Source organism: Pteropus alecto, unplaced genomic scaffold (assembly GCF_000325575.1).
Source record: "Pteropus alecto unplaced genomic scaffold, ASM32557v1 scaffold86, whole genome shotgun sequence".
Lineage (NCBI taxonomy): Eukaryota > Metazoa > Chordata > Mammalia > Chiroptera > Pteropodidae > Pteropus > Pteropus alecto.
Window position 1 is genome coordinate 21,463,613 of NW_006442109.1, and position 22,748 is coordinate 21,486,360.

The 22,748-nt window shown below is 38.4% G+C and overlaps 1 protein-coding gene across 2 annotated transcripts in view; it reads right to left on the reverse strand.

Moving 5' to 3' along the window:
* SLC27A2 (solute carrier family 27 member 2) overlaps window positions 1–22,748 on the reverse strand; it is a 45,526-nt gene that overhangs the window by 22,092 nt on the left and 686 nt on the right. The window contains exons 2-4 of one of the 2 annotated variants that reach the window (XM_006920375.1): window positions 12,447–12,656; window positions 9,539–9,697; window positions 7,119–7,243 (exon numbers count right to left, since the gene is read on the reverse strand). In XM_006920375.1, coding sequence (XP_006920437.1) covers window positions 7,119–7,243; window positions 9,539–9,697; window positions 12,447–12,656 — 494 coding nt within the window. The remainder of the gene's footprint in view (window positions 1–7,118; window positions 7,244–9,538; window positions 9,698–12,446; window positions 12,657–22,748) is intronic. The other variant, XM_006920376.2, reaches the window with a different exon arrangement.

The following is a 22,748-nucleotide window of genomic DNA, read 5'->3' on the forward strand; positions in this document are numbered from 1 at the left end:
TTTTTTTTTTGGTAGTACTTTTTTTGATAATTACCTCCTCTACATTTTCTCTATTTACTTTTCTTGATTTCCTATTAATTAGGTGTTAGATCTTTTGGATTGGTATTCTAATTTTCTTATCTTCCCTCATGTCATCACTTTATCTTTGCCCCAACTTTCTGTAAGATTTCTCAACTTTATTTTCAAAACTTTCCATGAATTAAACAAATTTTTAAATCATATTTGTATTTTTTAGGAGGTCTTTCTTATTTATTTATTCAGGTAGCATACTACTCTTGTTTTATGGATGTAATATCTTCTCTAATATCTCTGAGGATATTAATTACAGGTCTTGGGAAATTTTCTTCCACTCTTTGAATTGATGCTGTTTCTTCTTTTCTTTTGATGATCTTTCCTCGGTGGTCTGCTGATCCTTGACGTCCCTTTATATTTAGGTGTAAGGCAAGTAAAAGATGTTTGAGCAGCTTTGTGTGGTGGGGAGAGGCTACTGCCAGGTGGGCTGTACTGTCCAGTGATGGGGCAGTGAGCTATTGTCTAATTTCTTTTCTGGGAAAGTTGAGTTCTTCCTAAGACTTACCCTCCTCCATTCTCTTACCTACTGGAGTTCTGGAAGCTGTACAAGGAAAAGGAGCTGGGAGTCAGTAAGTAGATATTCATTCAGTCTCTCTTTTCATTTTCTTGCCCCTGCCTGCCTCTGCTCTTGGGATCCTTGAGTTCGAGGTTTCTCTAGATCTTCTCCAGAGAATAAACCTATCTCCAACAGGGGTGGGAGAGGGGATCAGTAGGTCCAGCTGTTTCTTACACAGACTTTCACTTTCAAAAATCCTGTTTTAAAGCCTGATCTCATCTTCAGTTGTACTTGGTGCCTCCAATGTTTCAGATTTCAGGAAGTCAGCTGGCTTCCTTCTTGCTGGGAACTGCCTCTTAAGTTTCACTTCTCTCAGTCCTGCGATGTCAGTGACCTTCATCTTTCAGCTCTCTGGACTATGTAGTTCCCTGTTGCAATGTCTCTTAGTTTCCAAAACTATGGAGCTTGTGTGTCTTTTTCTTGTCTTCCTGTTTTTTGGGAGACTTCCAAGAGGTGAAAGGCAGAAGGTATTCACAGTCTTCAAAAAAATTCCTGATCCATATTCTGAACAATGAATATGCTATATTTCTGCTTGGCTCCCTGAGGAGAGAAGGAAGCACCCACTGACAGGAATGAAAGGATGAAGCTCAACTCTGCTTTACAGAAGACGCCCTTCTCCCTCAGGTGTATCTTCCCACTGCAGCCAAAAGACTGTCTAAAAACACTATCTTCCATGCAAGGCCCTTAGGTGGTGCTTTGTCATATTTTCATTTAAGTCTCAGCAAAACAAAGCACTTGCAACCTGGCCCAGTCAGGCGACGTCACCTCCTGCCACACTGCTTGTCATTCTTAATATGCTAGGTCCTTCATTCCACTGCTCTGCACATGCTGTTCCAGCTAACAAGAAGCCCTGCATGGCTAGAAAACTTCTCTTTATTCTTCAAAACTCACTTTCTCTAGCAAACCTTACTTGATTCTGCTCTTTCCCCCTTTCCTCTGGCGTGTCTCTGTCCTGGCCTCTACAAGTCAAACTGGTTACTCTCCACCCTGTGCTGCTACATCTCTTCTGTTCTGTTTTCTATCATAATGCAAGTGATACAGAGACAGAAATTTTAGGCTGGGAAAGGACCACAGATGTTACCTAAATTTGGAGGGATGGCAGACAACACTAGGAGGTAAGTTGAGTCTTTTAAGCTGTTTCAGGGTTCTGGTCCCTCTTATTTCCCCTTCCAAATATTATGCCTTCTATGTGTGGCCCCTGAAACTCTTTTCTGGTTCCCTTTTCCTCCTATTTTTTCCTGCTCCCACCTGGGTTACACTCCCGGCAGGCAGGACAAATCCTCATTTAGACCCTTTCCTGTAGCTTCAATTCTTAACTTGAGTAGGGAAACTCGGCTTTAGCAAAATATCTTGTTCTGATAAATATTTTTCTCCTAAAATGACATTGTTTCTTAGGCAACGCCACAAACAAAACGGTTGCTGACAATTGTACACTGTAAGAAAATAGACCTACCTAACCTTTAATTTTAAACTGGTGCTCTCGATGCGACAGTCCAGATATAACAATGGAAGACAGGTAAAACGGATAAATACTATTCAGTGATAATGAAAATCACTGAAGTCAATAGCTTTTCTATCCAACTCCTTCTCAACCTTAGATGAGAGTGACTGACTGACTAATTTGAATGTCTTCACTTATTTCTTCCTTTGTGCACGTATGGCAGAATTTTCTTTGATTCATTCATTCATTCATTCATTCAATGAATATGAATGGAGTATCTACAATGAACTTAACATTCATTCTTAAGCACTAAAAAGAATAACATAATGGCTACCATTTGTTGATTATTTACTAAGTGTCAGGTACTTTGGCACATGCTTTATGTATATCACTTCATTTTGTCTTCCTAGCCCCCACTGCGAGGTAGGTACTATTATTTACCCCATTGGCTGATGGGAAATATTTACACAGGTTAACTGTCTTCCTCAAATGGCAGAGTCAGGAACCAGGCTTGCCGACACATCCTGCTTGTGCTCTAACCACTTAATGGTTCCTTGAGCCAAATGCGAACTCCTGCCTTAAGGGTGGCTGGGAGCATTCTTCCCTAGTCCTCTGTTCTACCAAAGGAGCTAATGAATATAATTAAGAGGGAGGAGAGGCAGAGTGGCCCCTGCCTTCCCAACACTGCCCCAGGTTTTCCCGATGAGCCACGCAAGGTCTGTGGATAGATGTCATTTGGTTTACGGGCTCAGATAAGGCAAAAGTTGCCTTCCTGATATCCACATATCCACTGTTTGGGGGCTGGTGGTGTTAGCCCCTCTGGGGACAGCTTAGTTTAGGCAGCTCTAAGGGTGAGAAACTTCCTGATTACAGAGCCTTCCACCGTTAGTTCTAACTTTTATCCACTTTTGTCTGAGAAGTCCATTGGATATAATCTTTCTTTAAACTCTCGTTAAATCCATAGATATCTGGGCTTCCTATCAAGACATTTTTTTTTTTTTAAATTGTGGTAAAATACACAAATTTTATGTTAGGATAAAATTTACTGTCTTAACCACTTTTAAGTATACAGTTCAGTGGTATTAAATACATTTATAATATTGTGCAACAATCACCACCATTCATCTCCACAATCCTTTTCATTTTGTAAAACTGAAACTCTATACCCGCTAAACAATTCCCCATTGCCTCCCTCCCCCAGCTATCACGACCACCATTCTATTTTCTGTCTCTATGATTTTGACTACTCTAAGTACCTCATATAAGCGAAATAATACAATATTTGTCTTTTTGTGACAGGCTATTTTACTTAACCTAATGCATAATGTTCTCAAGGTTCATCCATGTTGTATCACTTTGCAGCATTTCCTTCCTTTATGAGGCTAAATAATATTCCATTGTATGCATATGCCACATTTTGCTGATTCATTCATCCATCCATAGACACTTGTGTTGCTTCCATGTTTCAGCTATTGTGAATCATGCTACTATGAACATGAATGTACAAATAATCTTTGAAAACTTGCTTTCAATTTTTTGGGGTATGTACCCAGAAGAATTGCTGGATCATATTGTAATTTAATTTTTAAGTTTTTGAGGAACTGCCATACTGTTTTCCACAGTAACTGTACCATTTTACATTTCCAAAAATAGTGCACATGGGTTCCAATTTCTCCACATCATTGTACTCACTTGATGGTTTGTTTGTTAGATTGTTTGTTTTTCATAGTAGCTATCCTAAGAATGGTAAAGTATAACAGTATAGTTTTAGTTTGTATTTCTCTAATAATTAGTGATATTGAGCATCTTTTAATGTGCTTATTGGCCATTTGTACATCTTCTTTGGAAAAATCTCTATTCAAGTCCTTTGCCTATTTTTGAATCAGGTTATTTTTTGTTGTTAAGTTTCAGGAGTTCTCTATATATTCTGGATATTAATCTCTTATCAGATGAATGATTTACAAATATTTTCTTCTATTCTGTGGATTGACTTTTACTCTGTTGATAGTGTCTTTTGAGAAATGGAATTTTTAAATTTTTGTGAAGTTCACTTTGCCTAATTTTTTTTGTTGTTGCCTATGCCTTTGGTGTCATAGTCAAGAAATCATTGCCAAATCTAAAGTCATAAAGTTTTGTCCTGTATTTTCTTCTAAAAATTATTGTTTCAGGTCTTAAATTTAGTTCTTTGATCCATTTTGAGTTAATTTCTGCACATAGTATTAGGTAAGGGTCCAGCTTCGTTCTTTTGCATGTGGATATTCTGTTTTCCCAGCACCATTTGTTGAAAAGACTGTCTTTTCCCCATTGAATGGTCTTGGCACATTTGTCAAAAATCATTTAACCATATATATGTGGGTTTATTTCTGGACTCTATATTCTGTTCCATTAGTCTATATATCTGTCTTTATGTTAGAACCATACTGTTTTGATTACTTAAGCTTTGTAGTAAGTTTTGAGTCAGGAAGTGTAAGTTTTCTAGTTTGGTTTTTCTTTTTCAATATTGTTTTGGCTGTTTGGGGTCCCTTTAGAATCCACATGAATTTTAGGATGGGATTTTTTTTTTTATTTCTGCAAAAACACATTACTGTAATTTTGCCAGGGATTGAACTGAATTTGTATATTGCTTTGGATAGTATTGACATTTTAACAATATAAAAATCTTTCAATACATGAATACGAGATGTGCTTTCATTTATTTTTATCTTATTTCATTTCTTTCAACAATGTTTTGTAGTTTTCATTATGTAAGTCTTTCACCTCCTTGGTTAAATTAATTCTTAAGTATTTTATTCTTTTCAATGCTATTGTAAATGAAATTGTTTTTGCAATTTTCTGTTCAGGTTGTTCCATTGCAACTGATTTTTGTGTGTTGACTTTGTATCCTGCTACTTTGCTAAATTCATTTATTCCATCAGATTTTTTGTCTTTAGGGTTTTCTACATGTAAAATCATATCATTTAAAAAATCTTTAATTGAAGGTTTTTGTGGTAACTTTGATTATTTCTTACAATTCATGTAAGTATTTTCTAGACAAACCCAAACTCAGGGCTAGGGTGAAGCAAGGGCAAATAGGAACTCCAAATCTACTTCTAGATTAGAGGTTATCCATGAATTATACACCAAAACATAACATATTGTGAAGATATAAAACCCTAAACTGTCTTTGTTATCCAACATCTGAGACAACCTTAAGAGAAAGGGTAGAGGTGGAAGTGTGTATGTGTGTGAATGTGTGTGAGCCTGAAAGAGCTACACACAAACATGTTTCTTTTCCTCAAGTCCAAAGGCAACTCTCATTAGAACTGATAGAAATAATATGCCCTCCCTCAAGAGACTTCTAACAAGCAAGGATGTGCCTTTAAGGCAGAGAAGAAAAGCCAAACAGAAGGCCCCCAAATGGATTTCTAGGGTTTAAAAGAGAGTCATGCAATCTTGAGGACCAGATGGAATACTGTGAAAAAAATGCTATAATGATGTCAACAGAATTGCTATGGAAAAGGTTCTAACCCAGCTCACAGCTAATTATGACCCTCATAAATCCTATGAATCTGCCCCCCAAATCAGAATAATACATGCTCAGCCCAAACATTTTGGGGGGCTATGTTACCTCCTTCAACTTAATTATAAATCTTTCAGTGGCAAGAATTTAGAGGTTCATTCAGCAAAATTTGTTGATGACTAGGATGTGCCAGGTACAGATCTTGGTGCAGGGGATCTGCAGCCAACAAAGCCACAGGTGCATGGAGCTTTGATTTAATTGGGGGAGACAGACAACAGACATATAAACCTGTACTATGTCAGGACTGTGAAGAGCAGTAACCCAGGAGATGAAGGGTAAGAGGCAGGGTGATACATGTTAGTTAGCAAGAGGGGCCTCTTTGATGAGGTGACAGTGGGCAGAGACAAACCGGAGAACTGGGGAAAGACCATTTTATATTTCTTCCTATATCACACAGCAGCTGTTAGTTAAGTTGAACATAGGTGTTTATAAATACTAATTCATCAACTTGGTGATCCTTTGAGTTTGTTTTCTTATGATGAGTGAAAAGATTAAAGGAAGTAGAATCTGGTGAATTTATTGCACTATTTAGTCTAGTGTTTCTCAACTGGGGTTGACTTTGCCTACAGGGTACATCTGGCAGTGTTTGAGAATATTTTGATTATCACGACCAGTGGTGGGGTGAGGGTACTACTGGCATGTCCTGGGTAGAGGCCAAAGATGATACTAAACATCCTATAGTGCTGTACAGTCCATACAGCAAAGAATGAATGGGCCCAAAATGTCAGCAGCGACACTGTTGAAAACCTTTGATCTGGTCCCCAGGCTGGCTGCCATACCTCTGATGAGAGCTGAAGAACCCTGGCAGAAATTGCTCCTCACACAGCTCCATCAAAGCATTAGATATCTGCAAACGGGGTGGATTCAAGGCCCTTGATGTGACCTTGGGGAATCTGTTCTAAGCTTGGTGACAGACTTAGTCAGATGGCTTCAAAGCCACATGGAAATTTACTCATTAAGTAACATTAAATAGGTTTCCTGCATGCCTTTGGTATAAGAGAGGGCCAGGAGATAAGATGTGGCCCCTGCCATGAAAAATTTTACAATCTAGGGAGGATGGGAGACATGAAGACAAACACCTGCAATGTGACAAGGACTACAATGGGATAGAAATCAAATGATGTAGCGTAGGGAGTAATGACTTTTGTTGAAGTGACCCAAATAGGTTTAATATATAAGGTATCATTTGAGCTGAGCTTTAAAAGCGAGTAGGCTTTAAAGGGGTAAGAGGAAAGCAGAGGATATGCTAGGTAGAGACTAAGATGTGAAAACAGGTACAAAGGTAGGGAATAATGATATTAATAGCAATTGCCATCTAGAAAATCCCTTCTATATAATAGGGTGGTACCAAGCACTATATTGTGACAAATGGTTGTAGTCTAAAATGAAAACTGATGTATACAAATAAGCTGAAGCCTAGCATGGCCCAGAGTGACTTGAATTCCAATCTTATCCATTTCAAAAATATAATGAGACATGGAGAGAGTTACCTGGGGTGAGTTGCATAAATACCGAAGCAGTTCACCGATATACTGAACAACGGTGACGTTGTATTTTCTGCAGTCATTCCAAAACTGGCTGGCTGAAAATTTGTTCCGCAAAACAATAGTAGCTCCTATCAAGAAGGCATAGAAAGTGTTAGTAAAAAAGTATTACAAAAAGCAAAAATCTCCCCAATTATAATTGCTACTTTTTTTAGAGGGGGGAAAATTTATTAGAAAAGGGGTAACATTCTACAGAGTGTGGTCTCCTCTCAGAGGCAGAGCATGAAAGGAGATTGCCACTTTTGAAAGGTAGAAATTTAAATATTCACAAACAAGTATTGAGTACCAATAATATTCAATGCAAAAAAACTCCCAAATAAGACCTGGTTTTGTTCGTATAAGAGCTTCCAATCTAGTGGGGGAAAAGACACATAAAAGTGTCTTCCTAAAAAAAGTCAATGTGCAATAAATAAGAGGTTCAAATGAGGCTCTTAGGGGATGTGAATATATCTGTGTGTAGATTAATTCTGCTTGGGGGCAAAGGCTGAGAATAAAGGCATATTTTGGAAGAAGTAGGATTTGAATTAGCTCTTGAGAAATGAATATGGAGAAAGATGAGAGAATTCCAGGCAGAAGAAAAAGCATGAACATAAACACAGGACAGTCAAGAAAGTGTTGGAGGATGGTCAGGGCTCAGTTAGCCTATGACTGGGTGGTCAAGGGTGGGTAGCTCATAGGAAATGACCCTGGAAAAGCAGCTAGGAGTGCAATCATGGAGAGCTTGGAAGTGCCAGGTAGAGGAATCATACTTGATTTTGTAGGCAAAAAGAGCTAGGTTCTTGAGCAAGGAAGAGAATTCTTTGATAGGGGAAGTAGACAGAATAGTGGTTCCCAAAGATGTCCATATCCTAATCCCTAGAAGCTGTGAATATGCTACCTGACATGGCAAAAGGGTCTGTGAAGATGTGATTAAGTTAAGAATTCTGAGAAGATTATCCTGGATTATTTGGGTAAACCCAATGTAATCACAAGGGTTCTTATAAGAGGAAAGCAAGAAAGTCAAGGGCAAAAGGGATGATGGAAACAAAACGTTAGGGCGATATGCTTTGAAAATGGAAGAAGGGGCCATGAGCCAAGGAAAGCAGGCAGCCTCTAGAAACTAGAAAAGGCAAGGAAATAGATTCTTCTCTAGAATTTTCAGAAGGAATGCGGCCCTGCTGACATCTTGATTTTTAGGACTTCTGACTTTCAAAGCAGTAAGAGAATACATCTGTGTTCTTTTAAACCACTAAGTTTGGGGTAATTTGTTATAGTAGCAAGAGGAGACTAACACAATGGGTAAAAATAATATATCTATCACATTCAACCTAACTAGAAATGTAGTAAAGTAAAATAAAAAAAACTCACAAAAATTTTTTCATGTTATCAGTTTATTTTTACTTCTAACTATATAAAAGTCCAATGTTTTAAAAGAGGAGGAAATTATTTAAATACCATTTTTTTCTTTAGCATGTATTTTTGCTGCTTAAGCAAATGTATAAGCCATTGGTTTGTCCCTTTGGGAGCCTCAGAGTAACCCAGTTCCTGAAGGGCCCAGCAATATGATCAGGGCCAGTCATTTCTTGCTGATTTGGAGGCTGATGCTAGACTAAGTCTTTTACAGCTCATCAATATGCTGATGAGGGAAAGAAGTAGAGGCTTGGGCAATCATATATGCACATGAATATATGAATATATGTGTATGTATATGTGTATATATGTACATGTATAATGTGTATATATATATATGTAAACGATTATTTATAATGAAATGCCACGTGGGAGAAAAATGTTTTTTAGCTTAGAGCATTAGAGATGGCTTCCTGGAAGAGGTGGATGTTGGACTGAGCCTTAACATGGGCATCAATCCTACTGAAAGAAGGGATGATGGCAATTCTATTTGGAATGGTAAAGTTTGAGAAGGAAAGAGAGGACATGACAAGGTAGGCATTCTGACCAGAGGTGAGAAGCCATGGGAGTAGGGAAGAATGAAGTAGAATGGAGACAACTGAAAGTGTAGTTTAAATCAGATGCTGATGGTGATCAACATGCAGATTTCTGAAGATAGAAATGATGTAGGAGAATTATTTATGGAATATAAGAATGAAGCGTTTCAAACTGGATAAAGATCTCAAGTATTTTTTAAAAGTTTCCTCCTTGATATACTGAACAATTATAGCATTGTACTGCTAGCCAAGCAGGCATGAGGAAATAGAAATTATTTTAGATACCTGCTTATGATGTGAGAGCCAAAGATCCTTGTTATTAACATAAAATTAAACACCTTCCAAGCACACGGGAAAGTAGCCAAATTTTGTAAGACTTTTCTGATGAGCAGATGTGAATGTGTACTGACTTCCAATGCTTTGTTGAGAGAAAAAGCTTACCAGCCACAATACACCCATGTAGGCCAATCAGGAATGCAGCACTGTGGTACAAGGGTAGAGTGACATATATGACATCATCTTCCTTAATCCCACCTAGAGTAGCTAAGCCGGTTGCATACCATAAGCGACGATGATTGATTATTGAGGCTTTCGGGAGACCTTTGCAAAGATACGAAAGAAAGCATAAGTGAGCCAAGATTGGTCATTCACAGACATGTGGTCTAGGAGAGAGATCTGGCTTAGGAAGATTCAACATCAGGTGATTAGAGAATTGCATAGGGGAGGATCATGATCATTTAGACCAGGAGTCAGCAAATTTTTCTGTAAAGGACCAGATGGTGTTTTAGGTTTTGCAGGGTCATACAGTCTCCGTTGCAACCATTTGACTCTGCTATCAGATATCAGCCAAACACATCAAGGAACGAATGGGGCTGTGTTCTGATAAAGTCTTTACAAAGACAGGTGGCGTGCTGTATTTGGCCCACAGGCTAGAGTTTGCTAAGCCCTGCGTCAGATGGTTATTACAGTAGTAATTTTAAGAGAAAGGAACGAATGTCTACTGAATTTCTGCTCTGTGCCTATCACCTGTAAGTGATTCTCAAAATTTCATTTAACTCTCATAATTAATGAGATAAGTAGAATAATATTCTCATTCCCCCGACTTAACAACGTATCTTGGAGATCTGTCCACATTGTACATAGAAATTTCCCTTATTTATTCATTCATTTATTCTCTTTCTCTCAGTTGCATCAAGTCCTTTATATCTGTATATTATAATTTATTTACAGTATCTTGCTATTTTAAATGATGCTGCAGTAAATAACCTGGCCCACATGGTAGTTCACACAGTGAGTGATACCATATCTGTAGATAAGTTTGCTGAAGTGAGATGGTGGGGTCAAAAGATATGTCTTTGTAATTTTGATAGATACTGACATATTGCCAGTTATAAGGGTTGTCCCATTCATCTTCTCATGAGAAATATATAAATGTACCTGCTTCCTTATAGTCTTGACAAGGTATGCTCTCAAATGTTAGAATTTTTGCCAATCTGAGAGGTGAATATTGGTATCTCAGTGTAGTTTTAGCACACTAGACTGAATACATTTGTATTTTTTTAACTATAATTTACATAAGTTTTTTGTAAGACTTTATTGAAAGGGTATTGCTTATATTGTTTCCCATGGGAGGTCAATTTAGTTGGAGAAGGCATGAAGTTATTATTAAGGACCTCAGGCTAGAGTTTAAGACGAGTGAGTAAACTGGCTTTGAGAAGAGAAATGCAGTTCTCTATACACTCAGACCCTTCAATAGTTGACGGTACCGTAGCCAGGTATTGCCTAAAGAAGAGCAATTTGTTATAAGGCAAAGCAGTGTGGCTAGTAAACTACCATCATTGTAAACACAATTCAAAATTCATTTTCTCTGACAGTGGGCCAGTGGCATTGTGTTAATATTGATGCCCCATTCTATACTAATATTAAGAAATAGAAGAAAGCATCAATAAACCAATTGTATTTGCCATGGAAAAGTCTCTTCCAGATAGTAAAAGCTCTGAATTATATTTTAAAAAGACATACATGTCCTTTGCTGCTTTGAAGTACTTTCAGAAACTTTCCCAATTTAAGATTTTGTATTAATGAAGAAATAAGAATTTTTGGTAACTGTTATATAATTTTGTGCTAATGACTGCCTCTGAGGAACAGGAAAAATATTTTCTTCTCCAATTGCTTAAATGAGTTCTTTGGATTAATGTTTACAAGAGTAACTTAGCTAAATTTTATTTAGGTATAAGGAGAAAAGTAAAATAAACACCAACCCAATTATCTTCCAAGTAAATATAGATTCTGAATTATGGAATGAAATTAAGGAGTGTTTTTTCTTTTTATTTCCTAAAGCGGGCTTTATATTTGCATGCCCAAACCTGCACTGTAAAGATGTTCTATACCTATCCATTTAGCATTAAGACTAGAACTCCCTGTCACTAACCAAGGGCTTGTTTTATCTTAATTACTTTCCAAATCAAAGTTTACAATTGAATTTTACCATTCTATTAAGAAATTAGGACAAAAGTCCATATTAAGTTGGTATCTGTACATAGTGGAAGTATTTGGTTAACTACATCATCTTGCCATTTCGTTGGCAAGGCAGTATATAACTTTTGGGAATAAGAATAGTACCCATCTTAGGAGTGGTGGGTAAGTGGAGAAGTAAATGAACAAATGCCATAAAGCTTTTAGGAGAGTGCCTGGTACATCCTACCTTTAATATTTATTGACTGTTCCATGAAGCAGTATGTCAACAATGCCGTTAATTAGCAGTGTTTTTCTTAGCGGCTCATAAAAATAATGGTGCATCTTATAGTTAAAGGCATTCTAGTTTGATGAAATACAGTATTTTAGGCCCTGAGCTAAGAGCCATGCTACAATCACAGTAGCAAGCAGCTCTAAGTCAGTCTTGCGTGGGAAGATAGTAGTCAAAACATATAAATATAACTCTTTATTGTCCTACAGTCTTCTGTGGTGTTCCATTTATTACTGGTTATATATTACATATGGACTCTGAATATAACAAAATCAAAATAGAATAATCATTAAAAAATTCCAAAAACCTATTCAGTGCCAAATTTTATCTACTATCATCATAACAATTTTTGTAATTTCTGGTTACCTTCTTTGTTTCTTCTACATTCCAACTAGGGGTAAATATGCATAGCTTGGAGAAATGCAAATGGGACATCTGCTACAAAATAAGATCAGTTCCCACAGTCAAGGAACTAGATCCCCTGAAGTATTAGTTATCTGATAAGTTTTGTCAAAGAAAGAGACCGTTTCAAAACCTAACCCAACATTTAACTTGTTCTTCAGGATAGCTCCATTTCCTTCAGAATCATCTCTTTACTTTTACCTGTGGTTCCAGAAGTATAAATGTATACAGCAGGAGTGAGAAAAGTGACTTCTGATCTCCACGACTCTGGGATAGGTCCAGTCGACTCTTCATCCACTTTTTCTAGAAAAGAGTCGACCCCATCTGTGTTGGAAGTTCTGCTCACATAATAGACAGACACATCATCTTTTTTCAGGCTTGGCAGCACCTCTTGAATAGCTGCTTGTAGTTCTTAATTTAATAATAAAAAAATCCAAATGAATCAAGTTAGTCCATTAAAGTTCTATTAGCACACTAAGCTTCATGGTAATTTTGTTTTCAGCATAATTTTTGTTAAATTGTGTAGATGTGACAAGTGACAAGTGATACTTATGTGTTTTTAAACACGGAATTCGCCACATTTGAAAATATCACAAGATTCCAGTATCTGAGGGAAGAGTGGATTTTAATGGTTTCATAAGCAGCAGATGGTTAGTTGAGATCTGTACAAACAAATGAACATATGGGTAAAAACCAAGATATGTAAGTGAATAGTTATAACCACATCTGGTATATGTCTCAAAAATTCCAGAAATGAATTTAGTTATTCTCAGTATATGCCCCACAGGACCAGATGAAAAAAAAGTAAAATTTTAAGGAAGGAGAAGAGAAATGAAAGTAAGGGAGTCAGGCTAACTAACAAAGATGATGGAAGCTGAGTTTCATATCACACTTTTTTTTTTTTAAAACATATCAGTAACAAGTATTTCCACTAGGAAGCTTCAGCTGATCTGAGAAATAAGCCCTAAATTTCATAAGCACATTCTTTGGTCTGAGAAAAAAAATGATTAGCATGTTTTTCAAACTGTGGGTCACAAAACTGTAGTAGATTATTAAAATCATTTTAAATGACCAGTATTTTTAAAAACTAAAATAAAATGAAATAGAAATTTTTAGAGCATGTCACACATAGTGAGATAGATATATATATTTTTAAAGTTTTGCTTCAGTTATGTGGGTGTGTGGGCACTGGGTCACACACAAATGTATTTTTTATTGTAGGTCAAGGTAAAAAAATTTTAAAGGCACTGATTTAATATGCAAACCACATTTCATGTTTGCTACTTGGATTTCCGTGCCCTTAAATCATAAGATGAGATGAACTTTAAGCTTACTTGTCTTGAACTGTGATAACTGAAGTGAATATACTTATTCTAAATAGGAAGGTGACTCAATATCCCAGGGAATTACCTTGGGGAGATTAGACCTAAGTCATCTTATATGCTTTGTTTTTCAGATGTTTGTGTATAATATCTCCATCAAGACAACAAATATCATCTGGATGGATATATTAAAATTTTTAAAAAACATTTTAATCAAAGGAGCTATGCACCTGGTAGAAATATAACAAGTAGTTCAAAAGGATTTATAGTGCAAATCAACAGGCCCTCACCCCATCCCTCCTCAAAACTAAACCTACTGCCTAGGCACAATTACTTTCAAATTTTTAAAGCTGTTTCTGTTGGCAATCACCTCTTCATCACTAAATATTGTACTTTTCCTTCTACCTCTTGACCTATTAATTTTTACCCCACCCTCATTTACCTATGCTCACTCACAACAGTTATTACATTCACTTGATATTGTCAGGGTTAATGGCATTCACATCTATTCTGAGATCATAATTCTGTCTTCCCAGCTTTGTCTATAGGTTGGCTCTAGAAGCTGAAAACCAACAATCAGGATTGAGATTATGACTATGTAAATATTCACTGCAGAACCAAGTAACACAGTATAATCATCTTTCCTTTCTTGAACAGTTTTCTCCTGGAATTTCTAATGGCTATGGCTATCATTTTTTTTTTCTTTTCATTTTTTAAAATATTTTTAAATTTTTCAATTACAGGTGGCATACTATATTATTTTATTTTAGATGGCTATCGTTCTTTAATGCAGGGGTTCATAACTCCCTGGCACCGGTCCATGGCCTGTTAGGAACAGGGCCTCACAGCAGAAGGTGAGCAGCAAGCCAGGGAAGCTTCATCTGTATTTGCAGCCGCTCCCCAGAACTAGCATCACCGCCTCAGCTCCATCTCAGAATATCAGGCATTAGATTCTCATAAGAGCACTGGTGCCTGGTGCCAAAAAGGTTGGGGACCACTGCTTTAATGTACTGTTTGCTCAGTTCTTTTTTCAACTCCGTCAAATCAGCTTCTCGCTCTCGCTCTCGCTCTCGCTCTCGCTCTCTCTCTCTCTCCCCCCCTCCCTCCCTCCCTCCCTCCCTCTCTCTCTTTGCCACCCTCTACTCTTTCATTTTGACTGTTTGCTCTCTAGTCTTTTAGCACTTTGAGAAGATGATCAGAAATATCGGTGATAAAAACTGGATGGTAACAGTCTATACCTTGGCATAGCCTTGGTTCAGGTCCTCTTTATTTCCTACCTAGAACTTCACAATAGCCTCCTGACCAACCTCTTCACCTCTGACCTCTCCCTGTTTCCAAACTATCAGCTACACTGCCGTCCAACTCTTGTTATAGCCCTGTTTAAAATCCTTCAATGTCTGATCATCCTTGTGGCAGAATCCACTCTTCTTACACAGCACTTGAGATTCTGAGCTCGTTCATGGCCTACCCTGCTGACTCTTCTGATTTCTCCTACCTCTCATACCCTTTCCTCTAACCACATTGACCTATGTGAATGGAATGTACCCATACTCTCACATCTCATTATTTCTGTCCAGGAGGTTTCATCTGCTTGGAATGCCCTCCCACTCCCTGGTCACCTGGCAAACTTCTGATCAACATTCAAGGCTACTTGGTGACACTTCTCTCTGTTGCCTCGCCACAGAGCCAAGTTAGGTGCATCCACAGGAGCCTGCATATACTTCTATCAGGGTACCTAGTACTTAATGTGACATGCTTCAACTCTTCTTCTCTTGTATTAGACCATGGAAACTTTGAGATTAAGAGATTATAACAATCTTCTTGGCACCCTCCCCGCATGCAACACTAGATAAGTAAATGTTTATAATTGAAAGATTGCACAATGTACAAAGTATATTAGTCAGTGCAGAAGAGACAGAATAAGCTAAAGCTGTTGATTTTAAAGTAAGCAGATCTTGCAAAACTATGAGTTGCTAGACTTCTAATAAAATGCAAAATGAAATGATTTCTGTGATACAGGTATGCCTTGGGCCCATGGAGAGAATTAAGAAATCTCCCTCCTTCCCTTCCTCCCTCCCTTCTGCATGAGACTGAGACTATATATATAGTCAAACAGTGTGTTCATAAATTGCTTGGATTGGTTCTTACTCCTTCTCTCCCTTTCTCCCAACATTCATTTGACATCTGTTTAAAGAGTGCTCCCTATGTGCCAGGCATGGTTTTAAGCACTGGATACGCAATGAGCAAACCAGCTATTGCCCCTGTTTTCACAGAGCCGGAGTCTAATAGGGGTGGGGGGAGGGAAACAGACAAAGAAATAATCTATTAAAATAAGGTGTCATAGGTATCACAATAGGGGAAGGAGACTGTTTTGGAAGCACACAGAGGGGCACAAAGACAACCCAGAGGAAGTGTTATCTAAACTGAGCCCTGGAAGATGAGCAGGAGTTGGCAAGATGAAGATCCACTGAAGTTGACTAAGCCTGTTTCTAGCAGAGGAAACGGCTTATGCAAAGGCCCAGAGGCAATCTGCATGGTGTCATAACTAAAAGATGCTGACACTGACTGGAGTGTAGAATGGGAAGGGAAGAAGATTGGGAGAAGAGATTGAGATGTAAGTAGGGATTAGGTCCCTGCTTTAAGGCAGGTAAATGGGTTGAAGGGGCAAGACCAGCGGTAGGGAGACCATTTGGTAGGTCTAGCTTCTTTGCATTAAGGTAGCAGTGGAGGCTGAAGATAAGTAGATGTACTTAAGGGATGTCTGAGAGGTAGAATAGACAGGATTTGGTAACAGTCTTTTATTTGTTTCTCGTTTTAGTTTTTTGTTTTTATGTTTGGTAACAGTTTTGATGAGAGAAAAATTATATGTCAAAAAGGACTTTAATTTTTTCTGTAACTTCTTAAAAAGGAAAATGTATTCAGACATTAGATATCTAAAATTAATAACAGTAATAATAAAAGTAAAAAAACAATTAAGCAGGTGTCATTCTTGATCACAGTTCAACCAGTTTAATGGCATGCATCTTCTACTTCATTCATGTTCCTACCTGGCCCTCTGTAGTCATTTAGTTTGTGATTTCTGACATCATCTCATCAGAAGGGAAGGTCATGGCTCCTGCCCAACATATTTTCTCTACCCATCCTCTGGGCTGTTGGTGTAGAATTTGCATTTGGGCATTGACGTGAGGTTCTAGCGGCTTGCCAACCACATCAGGATGCACCTGATATAGCCTATGGTAGCAGCCTCAAATTAAACATGCTGATATAAAAACTGAAAAATTTGAAAGGAAATTCTGGATGTGATCATCACTTATTAACTGTGTATTTGATATTGTCTTTTCTTAAGTCTTTTAGAAATATGATTGGACCTCCATGTTTTCTCCTTCATACATTAATTTTGTTGTAATTCTTATTGTAAAGTCTGCTTACTTAAGATAAAAGTGGCAATCAACCAGGACAAATAAGCTCAAATAATTCTACTTGTTGAAAGTTGCATTCCCTGGGGGCTCTGAGATTCTAAGATTTGTGTGAAGGAGTGCTTTCGAGCATGACACCTGTGAGGTTGCTGGGGCAATAGATTGGATTGAGAGAGAATTCAAACTGTGATGCAGTCACACAGTGGCCTCCCTCAACTGATCCTCTGATTCTATGGGGACTCTGGGCCTGGGATAGCCCTTTGTGGTTGTCCCAAATTAAGGGAAGTGGGCTCTACTTTCATGCCTGCCCATTGGATGCAGGTGGGAAATGGTAATGCTTGACCTTGGGCAAAGTGGCCCTCTTCTATCAAGGGCAAGTCCTGGAAAGGGTCTCAGCTGACAGTCGACAGTGGCTAATGCTTCCAACGGCTGAGGAATGAGCCCCTCAGTATTCGCTACACCTTTCATTCTTACTGATAACAAAGATTTGAAATTTTTACTTGTATGGAACAGTTTGTATAATAGCTTTGTATACATCGCTTTACATAATTTTAACAAGCCCGTGTTATAGGTACCAGTAACCTTGTTTCTACAATAACATTATTTTTTATTTCTTTCTGTTAAAGTTCTTGTGGATGTGTGCTCATGTTTTCTAAACAGGAATCAAGGGTAATTCCTTTTCATGAGGTTATCAGGTCATACCAGGCCTTACCTAATTGTTATCACTTGATATCCATAAGCAACCATGTCACTTGTCGACCAACTACCTACTTTCTTATTTCTCAGAGGCTGTGGGGGACAACCTTTTTAAATATTGGCCATTTAACTCATCATGCAGAATAATCTGAACTCTTTCCTGCTCCAGATTCAATAATATTAACAGCTGATTTATTAGAGTTTATTTTTTAACCTCTTCATTCCCTTCTTGTTTCCAAAGAAAATGAACTGTTGAATGTTCCCAAATATGCTAGTGAAGTTCTAGTTTGTTTCTGAATGGAGATGTATAACCACCCCTCTTGCATACTTTAGTTATAAACAGGCCAAGAAGAAAAATATAGTAGAATATCTTTAAGTTACCTCTCCATTCAGACCTTGGGCTACCTGGCTGGGAACTTAGCCCATTAATACACTACTCATTTAATGTCTGTCCCCTACCATCCTACACACAGACCCTCCCTGCTATGGTCCCAGCCATCTGGTACTCATCATCAGTTCTATCTCTGGCAATGAGACCCAGCAAGGGTACCTCTCCCCTATAGCCCACTGTCAGAGGTAAACAAGTCTGGGGTAGGGTGAGGCCGGGCCTCAGGGACACTGGGTCTAAATGGATTTTCTCAAATCAGGATAAAGCTGATATTTTTTGTTGTTGTTGTTATTTTTTATGCCCTTATGCTCAGCCCAGTAGTCCCTAAGTTCTAGAGTAGAAAGCCTGTTACAACCAACCAGAATGGTGGAACTCATTAATACAACATACATTTATTGACTACTATTTGCTACATATTACTAGGGCATTATTCAAAGACATGTGAGAGAATTTTAAACCTTGGAGACAAAGGACATTGAAGCAACTCACCTAAGTTATTCCTTGGGCAGCCCAGAGAGATCAGAGGAGTGGAGATGAGATTATCTCTGTTCCCTGATCCTCGACTAACATTTGAACTGGGAAATTATCTCCTTCCATGGAAGTGAGGCTGCTACCGTTGGCCGTTCCTTGGATTCTCTGAGTCCCTATTTTTCTTAACAGTGGAGTCTCCTCAGTACCAGCTTTAAAAATTACTATTACTTAAGTCCAGCCTGCTGTTGACCTTACACAGTAAAACTCTTTAATGAAGAATCTCACTGTGAGGCGCTGACGAAAACTGCCTTTGGGCTCCTCTTGCCTGGAATGCTTCCTCCCCAACTGCACTTGCCCAAGTGCCCCCGAAAAGCCTTCTCCCTCTGCTCTTTCTTCGCCATAGCACTTTGTAGTTTCCCCAGCATACTTATCACATTCTCCTGGGTGTCACAGTCATTTGTGTATGTGGCTTAGTTCTTTCACTGGACTGTAAGATCCTTGAACTAATTCATCTTCTTAACTCCCCATCCCACCATGGCAACCAGCTTGTACCTTGTGGGGACTCTCTAAATGATTTGATTTGAAATTAAATTGTTGTTCCATCTGCTTTCCTCAATCTAACCTCAAAAGTCTTTGTGACAAGACTTCTCCTTGATCCCAACACTAGTTTTATAATGAAATTCTCTTGTTTCAGAACTTTTGAAAATTATTTGGAATACTTTTGAAATTATTTGCAATACTTTTGAAATTATTTGCAATACTTTTGAAAATTATTTGGAAGCATTGCTTTATCACATTGCTTTAAGGAGGCCCAATTTTGTTTCTTCTAACCTTGCAAAACCAGGTCAAAGGTAATCTGGAACATTTTATAACCTCTCTGGATCTCAGTCTTGCAATAGAAAGCATCTTTAACTGTTACTAAAGCCTTGTACAAGAGTAGTGTCTCACCACGGAAGCCTTGCATGGCTAAGATGAGTCAGGTAGTATACACCTTGACAGTGATCTTGACAGTAGAAGAGCTAGGTTAGTGATGATCTTAATGTTAGCATAAATGGAAACAAAGCAAATTTACTATTTTGGGGGCTTCTATGGATGTGTTTACAAAATATCCTATGTTGTATGAAACTAAACATGCTTTCCTGTCTTCTTCATAGTCTATGTTTGGGAAGTTGCTTGAAAACTATCAGACCAACAAGTTGGTTTCTATCAACAAAACTAATATGGGTTCAAATCAGTGAAGGCAATTTTCCCATGTGATTATTTATACCGTACCTGGTCACAGAGAAGGATCCTGAAATGTACCAGAGAGAAGATCATATTCTCCGAGAGACAGGTGTTTCTGCTAGGTTCAGGGAGGTGTTTGTGAATCTTTGACTTTTGGTAAGTATAGCAAATTCTGAAGAAATAATTGGGAACTGAAATTCCTGATAGCAAATTGAGCCCTGTTAAATTTTACAGGTCCCCTAAATTTATGACAAATGGCCTAGTCCTCATGATTAATACCGCTGTCCTGGTCCTTTACACACACTCCAGAATTTGACACAGTTGGAACTCAAGTGTTCTTATTAGCTCCCCAGCCCTGAGTCTGACATTCAAAGCCCACAATCAAACCCTATTAAATTGTCACCACTCCAATAGTTCTAAAACTCCTCACCTTTATGTACCATGTTCAGATGGTCTAATAGAACAAAAAGTACCCTGGAAGTAAGAAAAAAATCTGGGTTCTGTCCTCAGCTCTCTGTTGATAACTGACCATGTGACCTTAGGCAAGTGATATTAACCGTTCTGGATCTTTGCTTATTCAGCTATAAAACAAGTGGAAACTAGACTGATTGTTTCTCAAAGTCTAGTCCTCAGACCATTTGCTTCAAAATCATTAGGGGGTGGGGTGGGTCTTGTTATACAAATATACATCCTTGTTATACAAATATATAGTCTCACTGAAACAATGTTTTTTGAGAATGGAGTTAAAGAATCAGTTTTTTCAAAATAAGCTTCCTACGTGATTTGTATACTCATTAAAGTTTATTTTCTAAAGTTTTCATTGAAGTATAACACACTCCTCAAAGTTGGAGGATTATAGAATATCTCTAAGATTCCTTCCAAATTTAAAGAATTCTAAGAATCAGTCAATTCGACGCATTTACATCTGGGCACATTTACTAAGCATGCAGCTTTGGATCCTGTGTTACCCCATTTGCAGTAACTGTTTCTATTCAGAGTGTAATTCTGCATGGTGCGCAATGGTCTCTCAGTGATTTGGAAAAAGTGAATAGTTTGAAAATGTGTGGCCTTTCTCAAAGGTCATGCCAGAGAGTGCCACAGGTCCACTGAAAAGTCTGGTTCAAATTTGATCTGAATATTGGAATTTAATTACATTCTCCAAGTACACTAACCTAAACATAATGTTAATGGCAGAGAACTGTTGCCTGGGTGGAGAAGATATCAGGTTGTATTTCTGATGTGATTACAGAACCAACTCTATTATAGTCATTTAAACCCAAACTTCTATGCCAACAAAACTCCAAGTCCTTGAACTTCCTCACAGGGGATCTGGGATACAGTCATGTGTGCTGTGTAATGACAGTTTGGTCAACGGTAAACTGCATATACGACAGTGGTATATCATACAGCCTAGGTGTTTGTGGTAGGCTATGCCATCTATGTTTGTCTAAGTACACTCTGTGATGTTCACACCAATGACAAAATCGCTTATAGATGTATTTCTCAAGACACATTCCTGTTGTTTAGCAGTGCCTGTTTAACCATGCTGTTTAACAGTATTTCAGCCCCTCCTGAAGTGGTACAGAGGTCATTGTGCAAATAACTTCCCTCTGAATAGACTGGTAAAGTCATAGATTTAAGAGAGTCTTCCGGTTACTAAGTAGTGATGTTGTCTCTGTTTGCAGGCAATTTCTAGTTAGAAATTTTGGGGAGTTTTGTTGAAAGGATTATCCCCTTCAAACAACTTGGTGGCCTTTAAAACTGTCCCTGTTTTCAAACTTTTATGCAAAGCCTTCATATTTTGAATTATTTATTTTATGCCACATGAAACAGGTGTGTAAGTTTCCTGGCTTCTCACAAGTGATCAGACATCTCATCTTTCTGTTATACTAGGCAAATTGCTTCGCTTGCCTCAGCTTCCTCAGCTATGAAATAAAGTGGGAGAGCAGATGGATGCTTGATTCCTTCCAGATTTAATACTTTACAGCCATGTAGAGGATATAGGTTGGAATTTTAAGCCTTGGTTTCATCAACTGTATAACAGGGGTCATGGAGTAATGATATGCTATCTCTCAGGGTAATAAAAGCATCCAGCATAGGGCATGGTACAGAAAGACATTCCAGAAGGTAACGCTTCCTGACTCCCTCTTCCTCCATGTCTTTCAGCCTGCACCTGGCTAGGCCTTCTCTTATTGACAGAGAAGCAACTGCTCTTATTTAAGTGCAGAGACAAGCTTTCTGGGAAGGAAAACCCAGCAGCCCTGTGAGTACCAGGTTCTTGGTTTCCTCCTGGACTGATGCCTGATGGTCACCATAGTAGCTTGAAGTTACCATTTCGTGTCTTGTTGAAATGTAGCAGGAGGTAACAACAGAGACAAAGGTCACTATTGCTATAGATGTAGTAGGGGCTCACCAGGGCACTGCAGCAGATCCCCACCATCTTCTCCTTGGGGACTAAGTAGGGTTACCTTCTCTCTGTGTTGAGAATCCAGGGAGGCTAACAGCACTTGAGGGCTGGAAGCAGCCTTGAAGACCACCTCTTTACAGAAGAGGAAACCAAGGGTCAGATAAGGGAAATGACTTTCCCATGATCACACAGCCAATCCAGCAGGAGAGGTGAGAACAGTTTTGGTGGATCTACAGTCAAGACTTTCTGCATTTTAACACATTGTCAGTCTTGGCTAAGAGGTTGGACTCTGGCTGTAAATAGCCCTGGCAACTCTCCCTCCTCTCTTCCCGCGTTCCCAGTTCTGTGAACTGGGATATAAGGCTTCATTTCTCTGGCCTCGGTGGTCTCATCTATCAAGTCCAATAGTAAATCCTACCTGTTGTGAAGATTTAAAGCAACACTGTATGTTTAGTGCTTAATAGTGCCCAGCACAGTCAGCTTCCACAACAAGTGGTTCTAATGATCATTCATGAGCATTTTGAGGAAGGGTTGCCATCCCCTCCTTCTACACCTCCAGACCCGATCCGAATCTATACC